The 15463-nt window shown below is 30.2% G+C and overlaps 2 protein-coding genes across 8 annotated transcripts; one reads left to right on the plus strand and one right to left on the minus strand.

The window, feature by feature from the left end:
• Positions 1-939: 939 nt before the first annotated feature.
• LOC136773350 (G2/M phase-specific E3 ubiquitin-protein ligase-like) lies at positions 940-5541 on the plus strand. Of its 6 annotated transcripts, none has more exons than XM_066726962.1 (12): positions 940-1312; positions 1385-1486; positions 1558-1866; positions 1933-2036; positions 2112-2228; positions 2302-2472; positions 2550-2940; positions 3018-3635; positions 4092-4261; positions 4360-4501; positions 4588-5125; positions 5190-5541. In XM_066726962.1, exons 1-12 carry the CDS (start codon positions 1187-1189, stop codon positions 5192-5194), a joined length of 2793 nt encoding a protein of 930 aa, XP_066583059.1. In that variant the 5' UTR covers positions 940-1186; the 3' UTR covers positions 5195-5541. The 6 variants fall into 6 exon arrangements, 3 of the variants coding, with proteins under 3 accessions (XP_066583059.1, XP_066583060.1, XP_066583061.1); XM_066726963.1 differs by having other exon boundaries at positions 4372-4501; XR_010822598.1 differs by lacking the exon at positions 5190-5541 and having other exon boundaries at positions 4108-4261; positions 4588-4724.
• A 46-nt stretch (positions 5542-5587) lies between these two features.
• GluProRS (Glutamyl-prolyl-tRNA synthetase) lies at positions 5588-13729 on the minus strand. 2 transcript variants are annotated; one of them, XM_066727627.1, is made up of 8 exons: positions 13373-13729; positions 12974-13156; positions 12478-12890; positions 8626-12411; positions 8151-8552; positions 6152-6543; positions 5936-6079; positions 5588-5860 (listed from the first exon to the last, which is right to left on the minus strand). In XM_066727627.1, exons 1-8 carry the CDS (start codon positions 13560-13562, stop codon positions 5695-5697), a joined length of 5676 nt encoding a protein of 1891 aa, XP_066583724.1. In that variant the 5' UTR covers positions 13563-13729; the 3' UTR covers positions 5588-5694. The 2 variants fall into 2 exon arrangements, with proteins under 2 accessions (XP_066583724.1, XP_066583726.1); XM_066727629.1 differs by lacking the exons at positions 12974-13156; positions 13373-13729 and having other exon boundaries at positions 12478-12659; positions 12761-12844.
• Between the last annotated feature and the right edge of the window lie 1734 nt (positions 13730-15463).

Consider the following 15463-nt stretch of genomic DNA (forward strand, 5'->3'; position numbering starts at 1 on the left):
AATTTTTGCAATCACTCATAAATATTAGCGACTAATTAATAGAAATAACTTAAAGGCATGCAACCGCTATCGTATACCAAAGGGAACATCGCATAGATGATATTTATTGAAAAATAAATCTGAATTCGTAAATATTTTATGTCACGTAACGAAAAACAAATGGGGTGTTTACGGCATCCCATTCGTGTTATATGCATAAAAGAAACAGCGCCTATTGGCGGGTTAATTGTTGTTTATTTAACTATAATAAAATATTATTTTTTAACATAATTTACTAGCATATATAATTGCCCTTGTAGCTCCTGACACTTAAAAACAACTTTCAAACATTTTTCAGTATTTAAAATTACTGTCGAAATAATAACTTTACTTTAAACTCTTTCAAGCAGCAAGAAATATGGCGGTCGGAAAATGGCGGGATATCGGCGTCGTCAAAGTTGTAGGAAATTGTAAAGTGGTTGAAATAAATTGTTTATTTAACACGATATTTCACTAAGCGTTTTTCCTTTATTAATTCCTAATCAGTCTTCTTCACACGTGTGGGATTAAGATAAGATCCCAAGTTACACAAAAGAGAGAACAAGAGGTCATTAACTCATTAGGACCTTATATATATGTATACATGGTAATACATGCGAGGTCAATTACATATATACATTGTTTTTTCCTGTGTGTGCATCTGCATGGTATAGTTGATGACATTAAATGGCTTATAGTATGTAAATTAGGTGCATGTAAGTGTTGCCAACCCAAAATCCAAGGTTGAAGTCCGTTGTTGTGTCAGCACTGGTCGACGCCATGTTGCTTGTTCGTGCTGCCACAAAGTAGCGACACCAGCGCCACCTAGGAACTCTGAGATTTTTTGAGGAACTATAACGCTGCCCCACTTCGCCTATGAGAGTGTCTCCCACTCCCCCGGCCCCCCTGGTTAAGCCAGAAGCAAGTCCCGGACAGCTCAGTCAGCTCACCACGACAAATCTCCGATTTCCAATAATATTTATTGATCAGTCTTTTACGGTTAATAACGAATTAGAAAAAAATAACTTTTTCGAACGATTTGAAAATCCGAGATAAATTTAAAAATCCCCCCGAACGTTCCCATAAGCTTAATAAAAGAGGTCAATGTCCGGGGAAAAGAGGACAGATTGCAACCCTACGTACAGTTTAAAACCTATTAAAGTTTAAGATGGAATGCAAAGTTTCAACCAAACCTAACTCTAAATGCTGCTTTTGTGGTTTTAGTGAAGACAATGAATTTAAATATGGGAAAAAATATGAATATGATAAAATTGTTACTCATTATTATTGTTTGGTAATTGTTTTAATAATTTCTTAATTTTAAGCTTATGCTTAATTGTCTTTTCATTTATTTTTTTTTATTTAGTTGTTTTCCTCAAATATGGAGCAAAAAGGAACTGACAATCAAGGTATCTTAGGATTCCTTAGATCAGATATAGACAAGGAGCTTAAACGAGGAAAAAAATTAGTAAGAAAATATTCTATATTTTATTCTATCTCATTATGTAAAACACTATATATTTTATTTGTTTTTTGCAGTATTGTGTTTATTGTAAAAAAAATGGTGCTACAGTTGGATGCTGTAACAGAAAGTGTAAAAAAATATTTCATTTTCCTTGTGGGTCAAAGACTGGCTCTTTGCATCAATTTTTTGGTGAATTCAGATCATATTGTAAAAACCATAGGCCAAGTCCAAAAATCGATGAAAACATAATAGCAGAAGCAAGAGTGTCTTGTAATCTCATTTGCTACATATGTTACGACCAAGTTGAATCTGATGATTCTATTGGTACCTTATGGGCTCCTTGTTGTAAAAAGAATGCATGGTTTCACAGACAATGTGTCCAGGTGAATAAATAAATAATAAAGTAAGCTAAATATAATAAAGATATTTATGTATAATTAACTTTTTAGCAATTGGCTATGAGTGCTGGATATTTTTTCAAATGTCCTCTCTGTAATAACAAAAAGACATTTCAAAAAGCAATGCTTGATAATGGCATATTTATTCCCAGTCAGTGAGTAAGACTTTGTGACATATTAATTAACTTTTTTTTTTGCAAATTGTTTTATAAACGCCTAATTATTTTCAGAGATGCATCCTGGGAGTTAGTACCTAATGCATTCCAAGAACTTTTATATAGGCATAATCGATGTGACGCTGAAAAATGTTTATGTTCAAAGGGTAGAAAATATACAAGTAGTAATCAGTAAGTTAAGGTTAATTTAAATTTTTACTGAAATTAATCATCATTAAATTATTTAAAAAACATATATTTTCAGGAAATGGAAATTAATTCTTTGTAAAACTTGTGGTTCACAAGGAATTCATGTGGAATGTGGTGCTTTGAAGACAACTAATTCCATCTGGGAATGCACTGAATGCATTCTTATTCTGAAGGGGTCAGAAGTGAAACAAAGCCACTTACCTTTAAAGGATGCAAATGACAATGAGTAAGAATAATCAATTTTTTCAGTTTTATTAATGAATATATAAAAAATAAGCAATAATCAATATATTATATTTATAGAAGTAACTTAGAAAAGAATGAATCAGACTCAGATTCAAATTCTTATATATCTGTTGGTGAGGAAACGCCTTCTCCATTATCAATTTTGAGTTATAATCCATCACTCGCAGAGTCTTTAAATATTAAACTTCTGCCTGGTCCAAGATCATTTAAATTAAAGCAGTTGCGGGAAAAACAAGCTTTATTTAAAAAGTTAAACACAAATCTTATTCAAGAACAAACAAGTGATTATGAGCACTCACGTTCAGAAAGTAAAGAGTCTGATGCTAATTTTGTGACTACTATCCTGGTAAATGCTAATGAAAATGAGAAAATTGAAATTAATAGAACTGTAACTAAATGTAAAGTGGAAGAAGATGTTATTATGATTGAGAGTGATGACGACATACAGGTAAATAAACAAGTGAAACGAAAATTCATTTTTAATTAACTGACTTTGTTTTAATTAATACAAATATAAATTTGCAGATTATTGATATCAAGAAAAATACAAGCCTTACAAATATCATAGATCTACCAAAAGAAGTTACTATTTCCAATTTAAAGGACCCTGAAAATAGCTTATTGTATCAAGAAAATTTAGAAAATTGCATTTCATCAGTGAATAGTGACCCTACTATGAATATAAAAATTACTGCAGTTACTTCATTAGCACCAAATATGTTTAATAGTATACCACCTCCGTTTTTTGACAACAGTAATACTTTGGAATGTTCAACTTCGTCAGCCAGTACTAGAAATGAAAATTTTAAAAGAAAATTGGAAAACTCCCGTAATTCTGATATATCTTTAGATAGTACGAAAGTATCGTTGAACAGTTATTTTAAGAAAGTTCGGTGCGACGATAAAACTGACATTCTTACCGATGTCAAAGCACATCAAAACAAAGAAATACCTTCATATTATTTCAATAGTATTATGAACGAAAAAGAGAAGCGAAAGGTGATTGAAGATTTAAGTTTATCAAAGATTTCAAAAATTGATGATCGAGTATGTAGGTTTTTAAATGGTGGAAATTTAAAAACTACGGAAAATGTATATAACAAATGCAATCTTAGGGCTCAATCAAACATTCCCGAAGAAAATGTAAGTATTCCGTTTTTAATTAAGATAAGAAGCTAAATATATTATTAATTTTATCAAGCTTTAAAAAAGCTTGATAGGATTCTCATATAATTTCGACAAGCTTAAAACTTTAATCTAGGATGTCATTTATATTTTACTTGAAATAAGTTTATTGCTAAGATACATTCTTTTTTAATCTACATGCAAAACGAGTCTAGTATTTTTTTTAGTATAATCAATCAATGACCAATTTGAAAATCCTATTGAGTAATCTATATTAGAAAATAGAGTTTTAGCTTTAAATGGTTTATAGCATAGTTCTATTTTATGCGTCACATTGAATTTTGTTAATATATTACCTAAAGGTTAAATATTTAATTTTCGTAAAAACTAATCAGTCCTGAAAAGACCTACCCGCTTATTAAAAAGCCGCCTACCTTTACCTGCGCTCCAGTCTATCTCTTGCAATTCTAACAGTGTGACGGGGATACAGGAACTATACCTGTTGAGTCGAGATTTGACCCTTCCACGAGATACACGCTTCGGCCCTATCGAAGAAGGTCGTCATTATCATCATCAAAAAATTCAAATTCAAGATATAATCAGTCCATTACTGAACCCTCAAGTTTACAGTCCACAGAAACCAAGTATGTTTAAATACTTTAGCATCTCAATTATATATATATATATATATATATTTTTGTGCAGAGAAATTTAATATAAAATAAATTATTAATAATTTTAGCTTACCCCAAAGTTCCAGATCTGGTTTTGAAACCTTTGAAGTCACAAATAACCCCAATAACTGTGATCAACCTCGAATGATCCCAGAATGTGTTCAATTAAGTGATCTCAACTTTAGAATTTTAAATCCAAATAAACTAAAGGTATAAAAAACATAAATAAACTAAAGTTAAATAATTTTTATGTATAAATTGTTAATTTTTTATCGGAAGTTTTTTTTTTTATTAAGATGATTCTTTATGATATGTTCTCCATTGATATTAATTTGGATATGGAGATTAAAAGTGAACCTAATCAGGAATATGAAACATTAGAAAATATGCAAACAAAAAATGAAACACTTGAAAATGAAACTAAGCATCAAATATTTGATCAAACACAATGTAATATGGAATATGATTTTAATCAAGCTAAGCTTAAAAAATCTCAAAAGGAAGATGCAAAAGAAAATTTAAATCCGGACTCATCCATGCATGTGAATGATAATCTTAATATGATTTCTAACCAATTATTTTTTAATTTCTTAAATAATTCCGCTGGTGAGCACAGTGGTGAGAATGTAAAAACATTTTCTAATTCTATCTCGGAGTCTGAAAATGAAACAAAAAATATATTAGTAGATAGCGAAGAAACACTAAAAGACACTAACAAACAAAGTATTTGTGACGAAACTTCAGTAAATAACGATAATGGATATTATCAAATTGCTTTAAAAACTGCTATTAATTGCAAAAATTATTTAAGTAATATTAATTTCCTTAAAAAAAGTAAGTAAAAAACAGAACATTGAATAATTAATTAAAAAAATAATTTTCAATTTCTATATTACAGAATAAGTATTTAATTTGAAAATGCTTCATCATTTCATGGAATCAAGAACTGACTGATTTCCAAAGGATGGAATGAAATTATAAAACATTTTCTAGCAATCAATGTAAATAATTAAGTGAAAAAGTATCTGACATCATCTTCCAAAATTTAAAAGCAATAAAATATATTGTTTTTATATACATAATGAAATAGTAGAAAGTAGCTATTGTTATTTAATATTACTATGCCATATTATTTATTTTATATAAAAGATATATTCAATATAGCTGATTTACATTCATTGTTACTCTATCTAAATTTCTGAAAGTTTAAGTTGCTTTAAAACAAAATGTAAATAATACTATGAAATAGAAATAAATTAATAGGATTAAAAGGTTCATATGAATAATAAAATCCCATTTGGTGTGACAAAATCTATTACACTGTTTAAAAATACATATAAAGATTAAAACAAGTTATAAATAATTTTAAAGATGTATTGTTTTTACATTTGATCGGCAAAGTTTTAATAGCTTCTGCCAAATAATGTATAAAATTTAGGCTTTTTTTGACAACCAGGATGAATACACTTCATTTTATCTAAAGACGTTGCTGCTTTTGGTTGTTGAAAAGGTATACAAAGACTTTTTGCACCCATTGACAATGCTCCAAGCTCTTCACCGGCATCTTGCCTTTAAGCGGAAATAATTTTATTAATTTAGCGTATATAAAAAAATAATTTTCATAAAATCTGGTAAGAAATATACCTAGCACTATCTGTTTTGATATTATCTTCACAGGATGGTTCCCCACAAAATGGCGATAAAATCAGGTTTTTTTTGTTAAGTTCAGAGCAGAAATTATCCCACTTATCTAATTGTACTATATGTTCATTTAGCTTAATTCTGGCCCTGAAATCAATAAATTAACAATTATTTTGATTTGTTTTTTGAATTCAAACTTTTTTAAAGAAAAACGCTTGCCTTTCTAGCATGCTCAATTGAATATCAGCCAGCAATTTATGTAGCTCCTCAACTACATTAGTTCTACCAACTGCAACTCTTTGTGAATTATCTCTGCGCACAAAGGTCACTTGATTTTTTTCAAGATCTTTTGGACCCAATTCAATTCGAACTGGCACTCCCTTCAGTTCCCAATTATTAAATTTCCAACCAGGTGTTCGATTACTTCTAAAATCAGCTTTTATCCTAAGATTGGTATCATTATTAAGTTCTTCTAATAATTTATTGCATTCTTTTGATAAAGATTCCCTTTGTTCCAATGTAGTATTTGCAGTAATCCCACATGGTACAATTATTCCTTGAATTGATGCAATATTAGGTGGTAATACCAACCCTTTATCATCTCCATGTACCTAAATATTGAAAATAATTAGGGCTGGCTTTTCTATCAATTTTTAGATATCTTGATCAATTTATCCGTTTGGTAAAGTTAAAAAATTGAGTAGAATTTACTACAGTTAATAACTTTTATCAAATACATAAATTTTACCAATGGGTGGAAAAACTAGCCCTTGCTCACAATAAACATACATATTAGGGTGGTTGTTAAAAATGATGACTTTTATTTTGATCGCATAATATCTCTTATATACACTCCAAAAAATTAAATAAATATATATTCCCAATTTTTAGGATCTGACAAAAATTTCTAAAAGGACCCGCATACTGATTATTTTATCCCATTTAAATTAAATAATACAGGTTTTTGACAAACCTTCAAACTTACTTTTGCTTCATAGTATGTTTCATCTAAAAAAAATCCAAAACCATACAAATCTCTGAAGAATAAGCGATAGTATTTATCGAAAATTCGAGTACATTTTTATTTACACACATAAAGATAGACATATAACCAAAAATCAATTTTAGGTTTAATTTCGGTTAGTTTCAATGATGTATCAATTTTTATGTATGCAAACGAAAATTTGCTCAAATTTTGTAAAAATACTACCGCTTATACTTAAGATATTTATATTGGATTTCTGGAATTTTAGGGTGAAGCATACTCTGAAAAAATATAGGTTTAAAGGTCTGTCAAAAAACTGTGTTATTAAATGAGAAAAAACAAGTAGTTTGTCAGTCGTCTTAAAAAAATTCCTTAGAGCCCTCACTTAGGGAAAATTTATTTATATTTTTTTAGTGCATTTACGGAATTTTTTAATCATAATAAAAAACCGTCATTATTAACAACTATTGTATCCATATATATTTAAGATACCCTACTTGAAATAATATGGATAAATATTTTTTAAGATCACATATGAAAATGTGTTTTAAATAAAAGTTTTAGAGTCTTGATAGGGGAAAATAAAATAGCATTATTATTTTTACCTTGAAAGGTCATTTGAAAGCCAATTTAATTTTTTTAAATGGCTTCCCTTATTTTTTCTTATACATAATTATAACCTATTTCTAGTCTTCCAAAACACTAGAATAATGTACCATACAATTCAACTGTTTATGAAATATTTTGATAGGTGATAAAAGGTTAATGAGCTACTACCAGTACATAACTAATAATCATGCAAACCATTTCCGCCCAACCCACGTCTACTTCAACTTCAAATCCAAATATGTCGTAAAAGTCTGAATTAACACTAAACTACTATTTAGTAGGCAAATGACCCTTTTTAAATGAAAACACACGCGTATACAAAATTTTTCATTACATTTAATGTTAATTGGTATATTATTTAAATGTTTTAGAAAGCTTTGGAAATAAATTATAAAAACATGCAATAAAATATAGCAGGTATTATTTAAGATATTAAATTTACGTTTGCACGACTTTTCAAGATTAAACAAATCGTACGCCATCATTGCTCCCACAAATCCATAAAACTTTTATTTAAATCATATTTTCGTAGCTCCTCTTAATATATATTTGACCATACCATTTCAAATAGGACTGCCTAAATATATTTACTTAAAAAAAAAAAACGATTAAATTTATCTATACCATTATCATAACTCCTATGGTTCTTGTAGTCAGTCCCCAAGAGTTTTGGTATACAAAAGTTTTTTCATCAGTTTCAGAGGCCCCCTCAACTTGAATATTAAACATTTTCGAGAAATTTTGTCCAAGATGATGACTAGTTGCACCTTGAATAGCTCGACCACTGCAATCTATGAAAGCTTCTACTGTAGTCGTGTAATCACCACCGGCAAATTTTTCTTTCTCAGTTTTTCGTCCTTTAACCACAGGGATTGCTAATAACTTCTCGTATACTCTCGCGTAAAGATCAAGAATCACCAAAACTTCCTCATCTGCTTCAGCTTTTGTTGCAAAAGCAGTATGGCCTTCTTGCCACAGGAATTCCCTCGTTCTCAAGAAAGGTTTCGGGTCTTTAAATTCCCATCTCTAAACAAAAGAAAAGTAATAATACATTTTTTTAATTTATTTTGTTAATTTTTTTTGTGAAAATTTTACTTACCACGACATTATTCCATTGATTCAATCGAAGAGGAAGCTCACTATCAGATTTCAGCCATTTAGCATAAGCTGGGTACATAACAGTCTCACTGGTAGGTCTGATAGCAATCGGTTCGGCTAAATCTGAATCCCCACATTTAGTTACCCAAGCAACTTCAGGTGCGAAGTCTGCAATATGCGCCTTTTCCTTTTCAAGCACAGCTCGAGTTACAAAAATTGGAAAGTAACAATCCTGAACACCTAATTCCGTGATAAAATCATCAATATACTTTTTAATTATTCTCCAAATAGCAAAGCTCCATGGTCGAAGGATATAACAGCCTGAGACATCATAGTATTCAATCATCCCACTCTTTGTGATTACTTGAGAATACCATTCAAAAAAGTTTTCATGTTTTTTCACCTCAAGACCTAATCTAGTACCCGTTTTGGCTGCTTCAACTTCTTTTTCAAAATCTTTTTTCGCTTTTAACATGGACTTTGCGTCAACGGATTTTTTATTCGATTTTGCATCAGAAATTTGTTTGGAATCATCTGTTGAAGGTTTCCATTCCTGGCCAGTTGCCATTTTATACTCGGTTTTTAAACTCAAAAGAGCTTTGACCTCTTTATCAATAAGATCTTTAGCAGCTTTTTCACCTTTCATATACCTTATTTTATCACCTTGCTTTTTAATGCTATCTGACAATTTATCACCACTATTACTTGCTCTTTCAGAGGCTTTCTCAGTTTTAATATCCTTTGCAGAATTTGTTGGTTTCCATTCTTCACCAGTTGCACTTTTATAGTCGTTCTTTAAACTTAAAAGTGTTTTGACTTCTTTGTCAATTATATCCTTTGCTACTTTTTCAGATTTTAATTGCCTAATTTTATCACCTTGTTTCTGAATTTCCACAGATAATTTGCCAGTTTCGACATCATCCTTATTTAAAGTCTTAATATTTGTAGTAACAATTTCCTTGTTCGCGCCCGGTTTCCACTCTTCACCAGTTGCACTTTTATAATCGTTCTTTAAACTTAAAAGTGTTTTGATTTCTTTGTCTATTACATCCTTTGCTGCTTTTTCAGATTTTAATTGCCTAACTTTATCACCTTGTTTCTGAATTTCCGCAGATAATTTGCCAGTTTCGACATCATCCTTATTTAAAGTCTTAATATTTGTAGTAACAATTTCCTTGTTCGCGCCCGGTTTCCACTCTTCACCAGTTGCACTTTTATAATCGTTCTTTAAACTTAAAAGTGTTTTGATTTCTTTGTCTATTACATCCTTTGCTGCTTTTTCAGATTTTAATTGCCTAACTTTATCACCTTGTTTCTGAATTTCCGCAGATAATTTGCCAGTTTCGACATCATCCTTATTTAAAGTCTTAATATTTGTAGTAACAATTTCCTTGTTGGCGCCCGGTTTCCACTCTTCACCAGTTGCACTTTTATAATCGTTCTTTAAACTTAAAAGTGTTTTGATTTCTTTGTCTATTACATCCTTTGCTGCTTTTTCAGATTTTAATTGCCTAACTTTATCACCTTGTTTCTGAATTTCCGCAGATAATTTGCCAGTTTCGACATCATCCTTATTTAAAGTCTTAATATTTGTAGTAACAATTTCCTTGTTCGCGCCCGGTTTCCACTCTTCACCAGTTGCACTTTTATAATCGTTCTTTAAACTTAAAAGTGTTTTGATTTCTTTGTCTATTACATCCTTTGCTGCTTTTTCAGATTTTAATTGCCTAACTTTATCACCTTGTTTCTGAATTTCCGCAGATAATTTGCCAGTTTCGACATCATCCTTATTTAAAGTCTTAATATTTGTAGTAACAATTTCCTTGTTGGCGCCCGGTTTCCATTCTTCACCAGTTGCACTTTTATAATCGTTCTTTAAACTTAAAAGCGTTTTGACTTCTTTGTCAATTACATCCTTTTCTGCTTTTTCAGATTTTAATTGCCTAATTTTATCACCTTGTTTTTGAATTTCTTCAATAATTTTATTATTGTTAGAAATATTTTGAGTGTTGTTACATATTACTGTCCAATTCTCTCCAGTTGCTGCTTCGTAAGCTGCTATCAAATGCTTCATGACTTTTTCTTCGTTAATAATACGTTTTGATTGGTTTAGTTTTAATAATGTATCATTAAATGATTCTAAAAGTTTTTCTATACCTTGACCTTTCTTAGAATTTACTTCTTTGTTATTTTTTACAGTTTTTGATTTTACTGCTACTTTATTTTCTATTGCTTTACTTACGTCCGCATTACTAGATGTTGCATGGCCATCTGGGATATGAAATAAGATAATTGGTCTTTCCTTGAAAGAAAATTTGCTGATAGGCTCATAAGCAACATCGCAACGGAAAAATCCTTTTCTCTGTAGTTGAATAATTTCTCCTTTTTTCACACTTTTCAATTCCTGTTCTCCTATCAACTTTACCTCTTTTCTCGTATCTTCCTCAATGTAATCTTTAAAGTTATCATCTTTTCCTAAAACTGGCTTATTTATTATGTGTTTAAAGTATACTGCATAACAAGCTGTTACCAAATGTTCAGGCTTTGAAGATAACCAGGTAATTTTTGCAGTATTCTTGTAATTTTTATCTTCCAAGTTTAGTTTAGCTTTCACTTTAACTATAGAGCTATTATTTTTGTCTATTTTCATTATTAACAAATTGCCCCAATTAATGAATGTTGTATTTTGTCCTTCAATTAGTAAACCAGCATCAGCCTTCTCAATAAACACTGTATGGTTTGTGTAAACTTTTTTTGTTCCTATTGTGACATCTTTGGGATGTTTTTGTGCAATCAAGCATTCCTCTTTAGCATCCATCACCTCAACAGGTACTAATTCATCTGAGTTTAATGCTGTATATCTAACAGCAATAGGATCTATTACCTTTTTATTGAAAGCCCATATCTTATCCCATTCCATAAAGACAACTGACCTTGAACTACCTTGAGCAATAATAAATTGTTTTAGGCCTTCCACAGTCATTCCTCTTCTTAATATTCCTCGTACAGTTGGAAATCGAGGATCATCCCAACCATCTACTAAACCTTCATCAACAAACCAAGTTAATTTACGTTTAGACAATACTGTATTAGTCATGTTAAGTCTAGAATATTCCCAAATGTAGGGACGACGTAGATCTAAAGCATCAATAAACCAATAAAATTGGTCATCTCTGTCATGATACTCAGTGGTTCTCAATGTATGTGTTACGCCTTCAATAGAATCAACAATTGGACATGCAAAGTCATATGTAGGATAAACCTTATACTTTGTTTCAGTACGAGGATGGGGTTCAAGTTTGCATCTGTAGATAGTTGGATCTCTTAAACACCCATTTGCTGATTCATAATCAATCTTTGCTCTCACACAGCATTTTTGTCCTTTTGTAGTACCCTTTTTCATTTCTTCCCATAATTCTACATTTTTATCAACTGAGTTATTCCAATTAATTGATTTTAGTTTTTGATCCCTTTGCTCTTTCATAGCTTCTGCTGGTGTATCATCCACATAAGCTTTACCTTCTTTAAGTAACTTTGTGCAGTAATCGAGCATAATGTCAAAGTAATCAGAAGAATGAGTAAAATAGTTTGGCTTAATTTGTAATAGTTCTAAGTCCTCCAATATAGCCTTCTCAAAATTTTCTTTTTCTTTAGCGGGGTTGGTGTCATCAAACCTCATAATTAACTGACCTTTAAAAGCTACTGCATAATATTGGTTTAATAGTGCTGCCTTTGCATGACCAATGTGTAAATAACCACTTGCTTCTGGAGGAAAGCGCACAATAACCTATAACAAAATATTTTAATTTAATGTATCAATACATGCTATTATTATTTAAGGAAGATAAATTACTTTGCCTATCTCTGCTCCTGGTAGCTCAAAAAATTTCCCTTCCTGCTTTTTTAGTGAGCTTGATAATTGGTGATTATCCTTTTTATTTGTGAGAGAACTATTCAACTGAGTTCTATTTTCTTTAATGGAAACCATAACTTTCTTTATAAAATAAAGGTCTAGTAACTGTTTATACCATCTTTCTAAATTAATAAATTTCTTTTCATAACTGTCTAAAAAGTTTTTATCCAACAGAGCACAGAACACATGAATATCTGCTATAGTTAGCCTTTTAGCCACTAACCATGTATTTATCAATAATATTTTATCCAAGTATTCAAGTACATTTTGTTTTAATACTGAGTCTCCTAATGGGCCAACAGTATAGGAAAGCCAATGATCAACATCAGTTCTAGCTACAATATCTAATCCACCTATAATTTGTATAAACAATAAATAATAATAATTCATAACACCCTTAATTTAAATAAAAAAACTTAAAAAAATATTTATTAACCATATAACTCAGAGTCTATAGTTCTTCCAAAATATCTTGCAATTTCATTACTTGTCTCTCCTAATGATTTGTCATCTTTATCTAATAATTGTACACTCCCATTACTATTCCATTCCTTACACCATTGAATATTGATGCAGCCATCCTTTTTAGAGTTTATCAATTGTGCTATGGCCAATGCATCTATAAATACAGAAATAAAAAATATGAGTAAATAGTTTCTGATCCATTAGAAAAACATGAAGTACCATGTATTTAATGTTTTGACTTTCACTAATTAATATTAATTCTCTAACTTAGCTTACATAAAACATCTGGTACTATGTAGGATTACATATACTTCATTGATGATTCTTAACCTATAAAAGATCAATTTAAGTTTAACATGACTGATATTACCTATAGCAGGCCTAGCCGAGTTCAGCAATAATTTGAAGCTCATATTTTGGAAAATGTTTATTGTAAGATTGATCGAGCTTCGCGAAGCAAAGCGAAGGTCGATCAAAATTATATGAATAGGCACCGTGCGCGAAATAGAACGAGAACGATAATGAAAGTGAAGACTGTGAAGTATATTGGGATCTGACATAGTTGAAGCGCTCCAAGCGGTAAAAAATGAAAGCAGAGGAAGCCCGGGTTTTACATTGATTCTTATGGATATTTTTCAATAAATTGCAATTTATTATTGAAAACCTTAAAACTTTTGAATTTGGGAGAAAAGTTTGTACAGATATTCTCCATCGAAATCATTATAACCCTCCTGTAATTTCAATAGACATTTAGACACTTAGGCACTTCTGCGCCATATTGAATTTTCTATATATCTATATATATTGACTCCGCCCACGTGTCAGATCCCAATATATGTAAGTGAAGCAAATTAGTGAAAAATCAAGTATGCAGTGTATGCACCTACATACTACATACATACTATGTATATACTATACAATATGTATGTATATATGTACATACATACATACAGTTTCGGCCATTAATCTTGCGTCAGGCGAGGGGAAGTAGAAATTAAAGGGGTGAAGGGATATCTAGGGAGTTTGTCCGTAGCTGTCAAATGGCGCGATTAACCCTCAATTATGGATTGTAAACAAAAGTAATATTTTCGGAAAACGATTGCGGAAAAGAAGGAAGAATTTTAATACATAACAGAGAAGAAGAAATATATCAAATGAGTATAAATTAATAAAAAAAATGAAAATTATTGTGAATTTTTAAGAAAATATACTTTGTGGCTATTTTATTTTTGTTACAGGTGAAATCCTGTTATGATGGCTTTCTATTAAGGAAAAAAGTTCTTATAAACAAATAAGTGCAAAAGCATTAAGATATGAAGTATTTCTGTGTGGCCCAGTCATTTCGATAATTGTGACTTAATGTTATGATAGTGAATGTGTAAGCGATTAGTGTATATACAACAAACTCTTATTGTAAATTTAATAATCTTGTATGACAATGTTTTAATTGCTATTATTTTAAATTAAAGCTAGTTTAATTAACATATTATTTTTATTTCATCCCTTTCACAAAATTCTAAACACACATGGTAATTACCTATTCTTGTAGTAGTCATATATTCGTTAAATTACTTACAGAATTACAGCTGTTTATATTTGTAAAGCATAGCTGTTTGTTGCAATGATTTTTATTATTCAATGTGAGACAAATTGCATTGGGTTTAGGCAAATGTCTTATTGATCCGCCACATCCTTCCATATCTTATGTAATATTTATTTGCCTTGTTAGTTCTTTCTTTTAGTTTTCAAAATATACCAATATTTTTTTGCTATTTTTATATACACTCAGATATGGCTATTCTATTGAATAATTAATCTTATAAATGTCAAGATGATTGGTAAACCATTGTTCTATTAAATTTGAAGAATGAACACTTGAATTATTTTACTTATAATGTTTGGCATCTCTTCCATAGGATTTATATTTGAGAGGATGTTGTTCTCCAGTACATTTAAGTATACTGCTGAAATCATCTTGCTTTTAGCTTCAAATAATTCACATTTGGATATCCTTCCTCAATATATAATACATATTTTGTTAGTCCTATTTGTTTGTGAAATTTATCTGTTCTAAAACCTTAATTAATCCAGTTACTAGATATATAAAATATCATTTGCAAAGAATTGATATCTTTCTATCAATCTTAACAATATCATAATAGATGAAATGAAATAAGTATTCTATATTCAAAATGGATATCCATGCGTGTAGTTGGAAAACTATTTGAAGCTGAAAACAAGATGAACTCAGGAGTAGTATTGTCAGATCTGTGTGTATGTATAAATGAATAAAAAATTAATGTTATATGTTGTAGACTAGAAGAAAATAGTGTAACAGAGCCAAATAAATGTCGCATAAGATATGGAAGGATGTGGCGGATAAATAAGACATTTACCTAAACCCAATGCAATTTTTCTCACATTGAATAATAAAAATCATTGCAACAAAAAGCTATGCTTT

The sequence above is a fragment of the Prorops nasuta genome, unplaced genomic scaffold, assembly GCF_024137725.1.
Source record: "Prorops nasuta isolate Cenicafe-Biocafe unplaced genomic scaffold, Cenicafe_Pnas_1.2 PNAS00005, whole genome shotgun sequence".
NCBI lineage: Eukaryota > Metazoa > Arthropoda > Insecta > Hymenoptera > Bethylidae > Prorops > Prorops nasuta.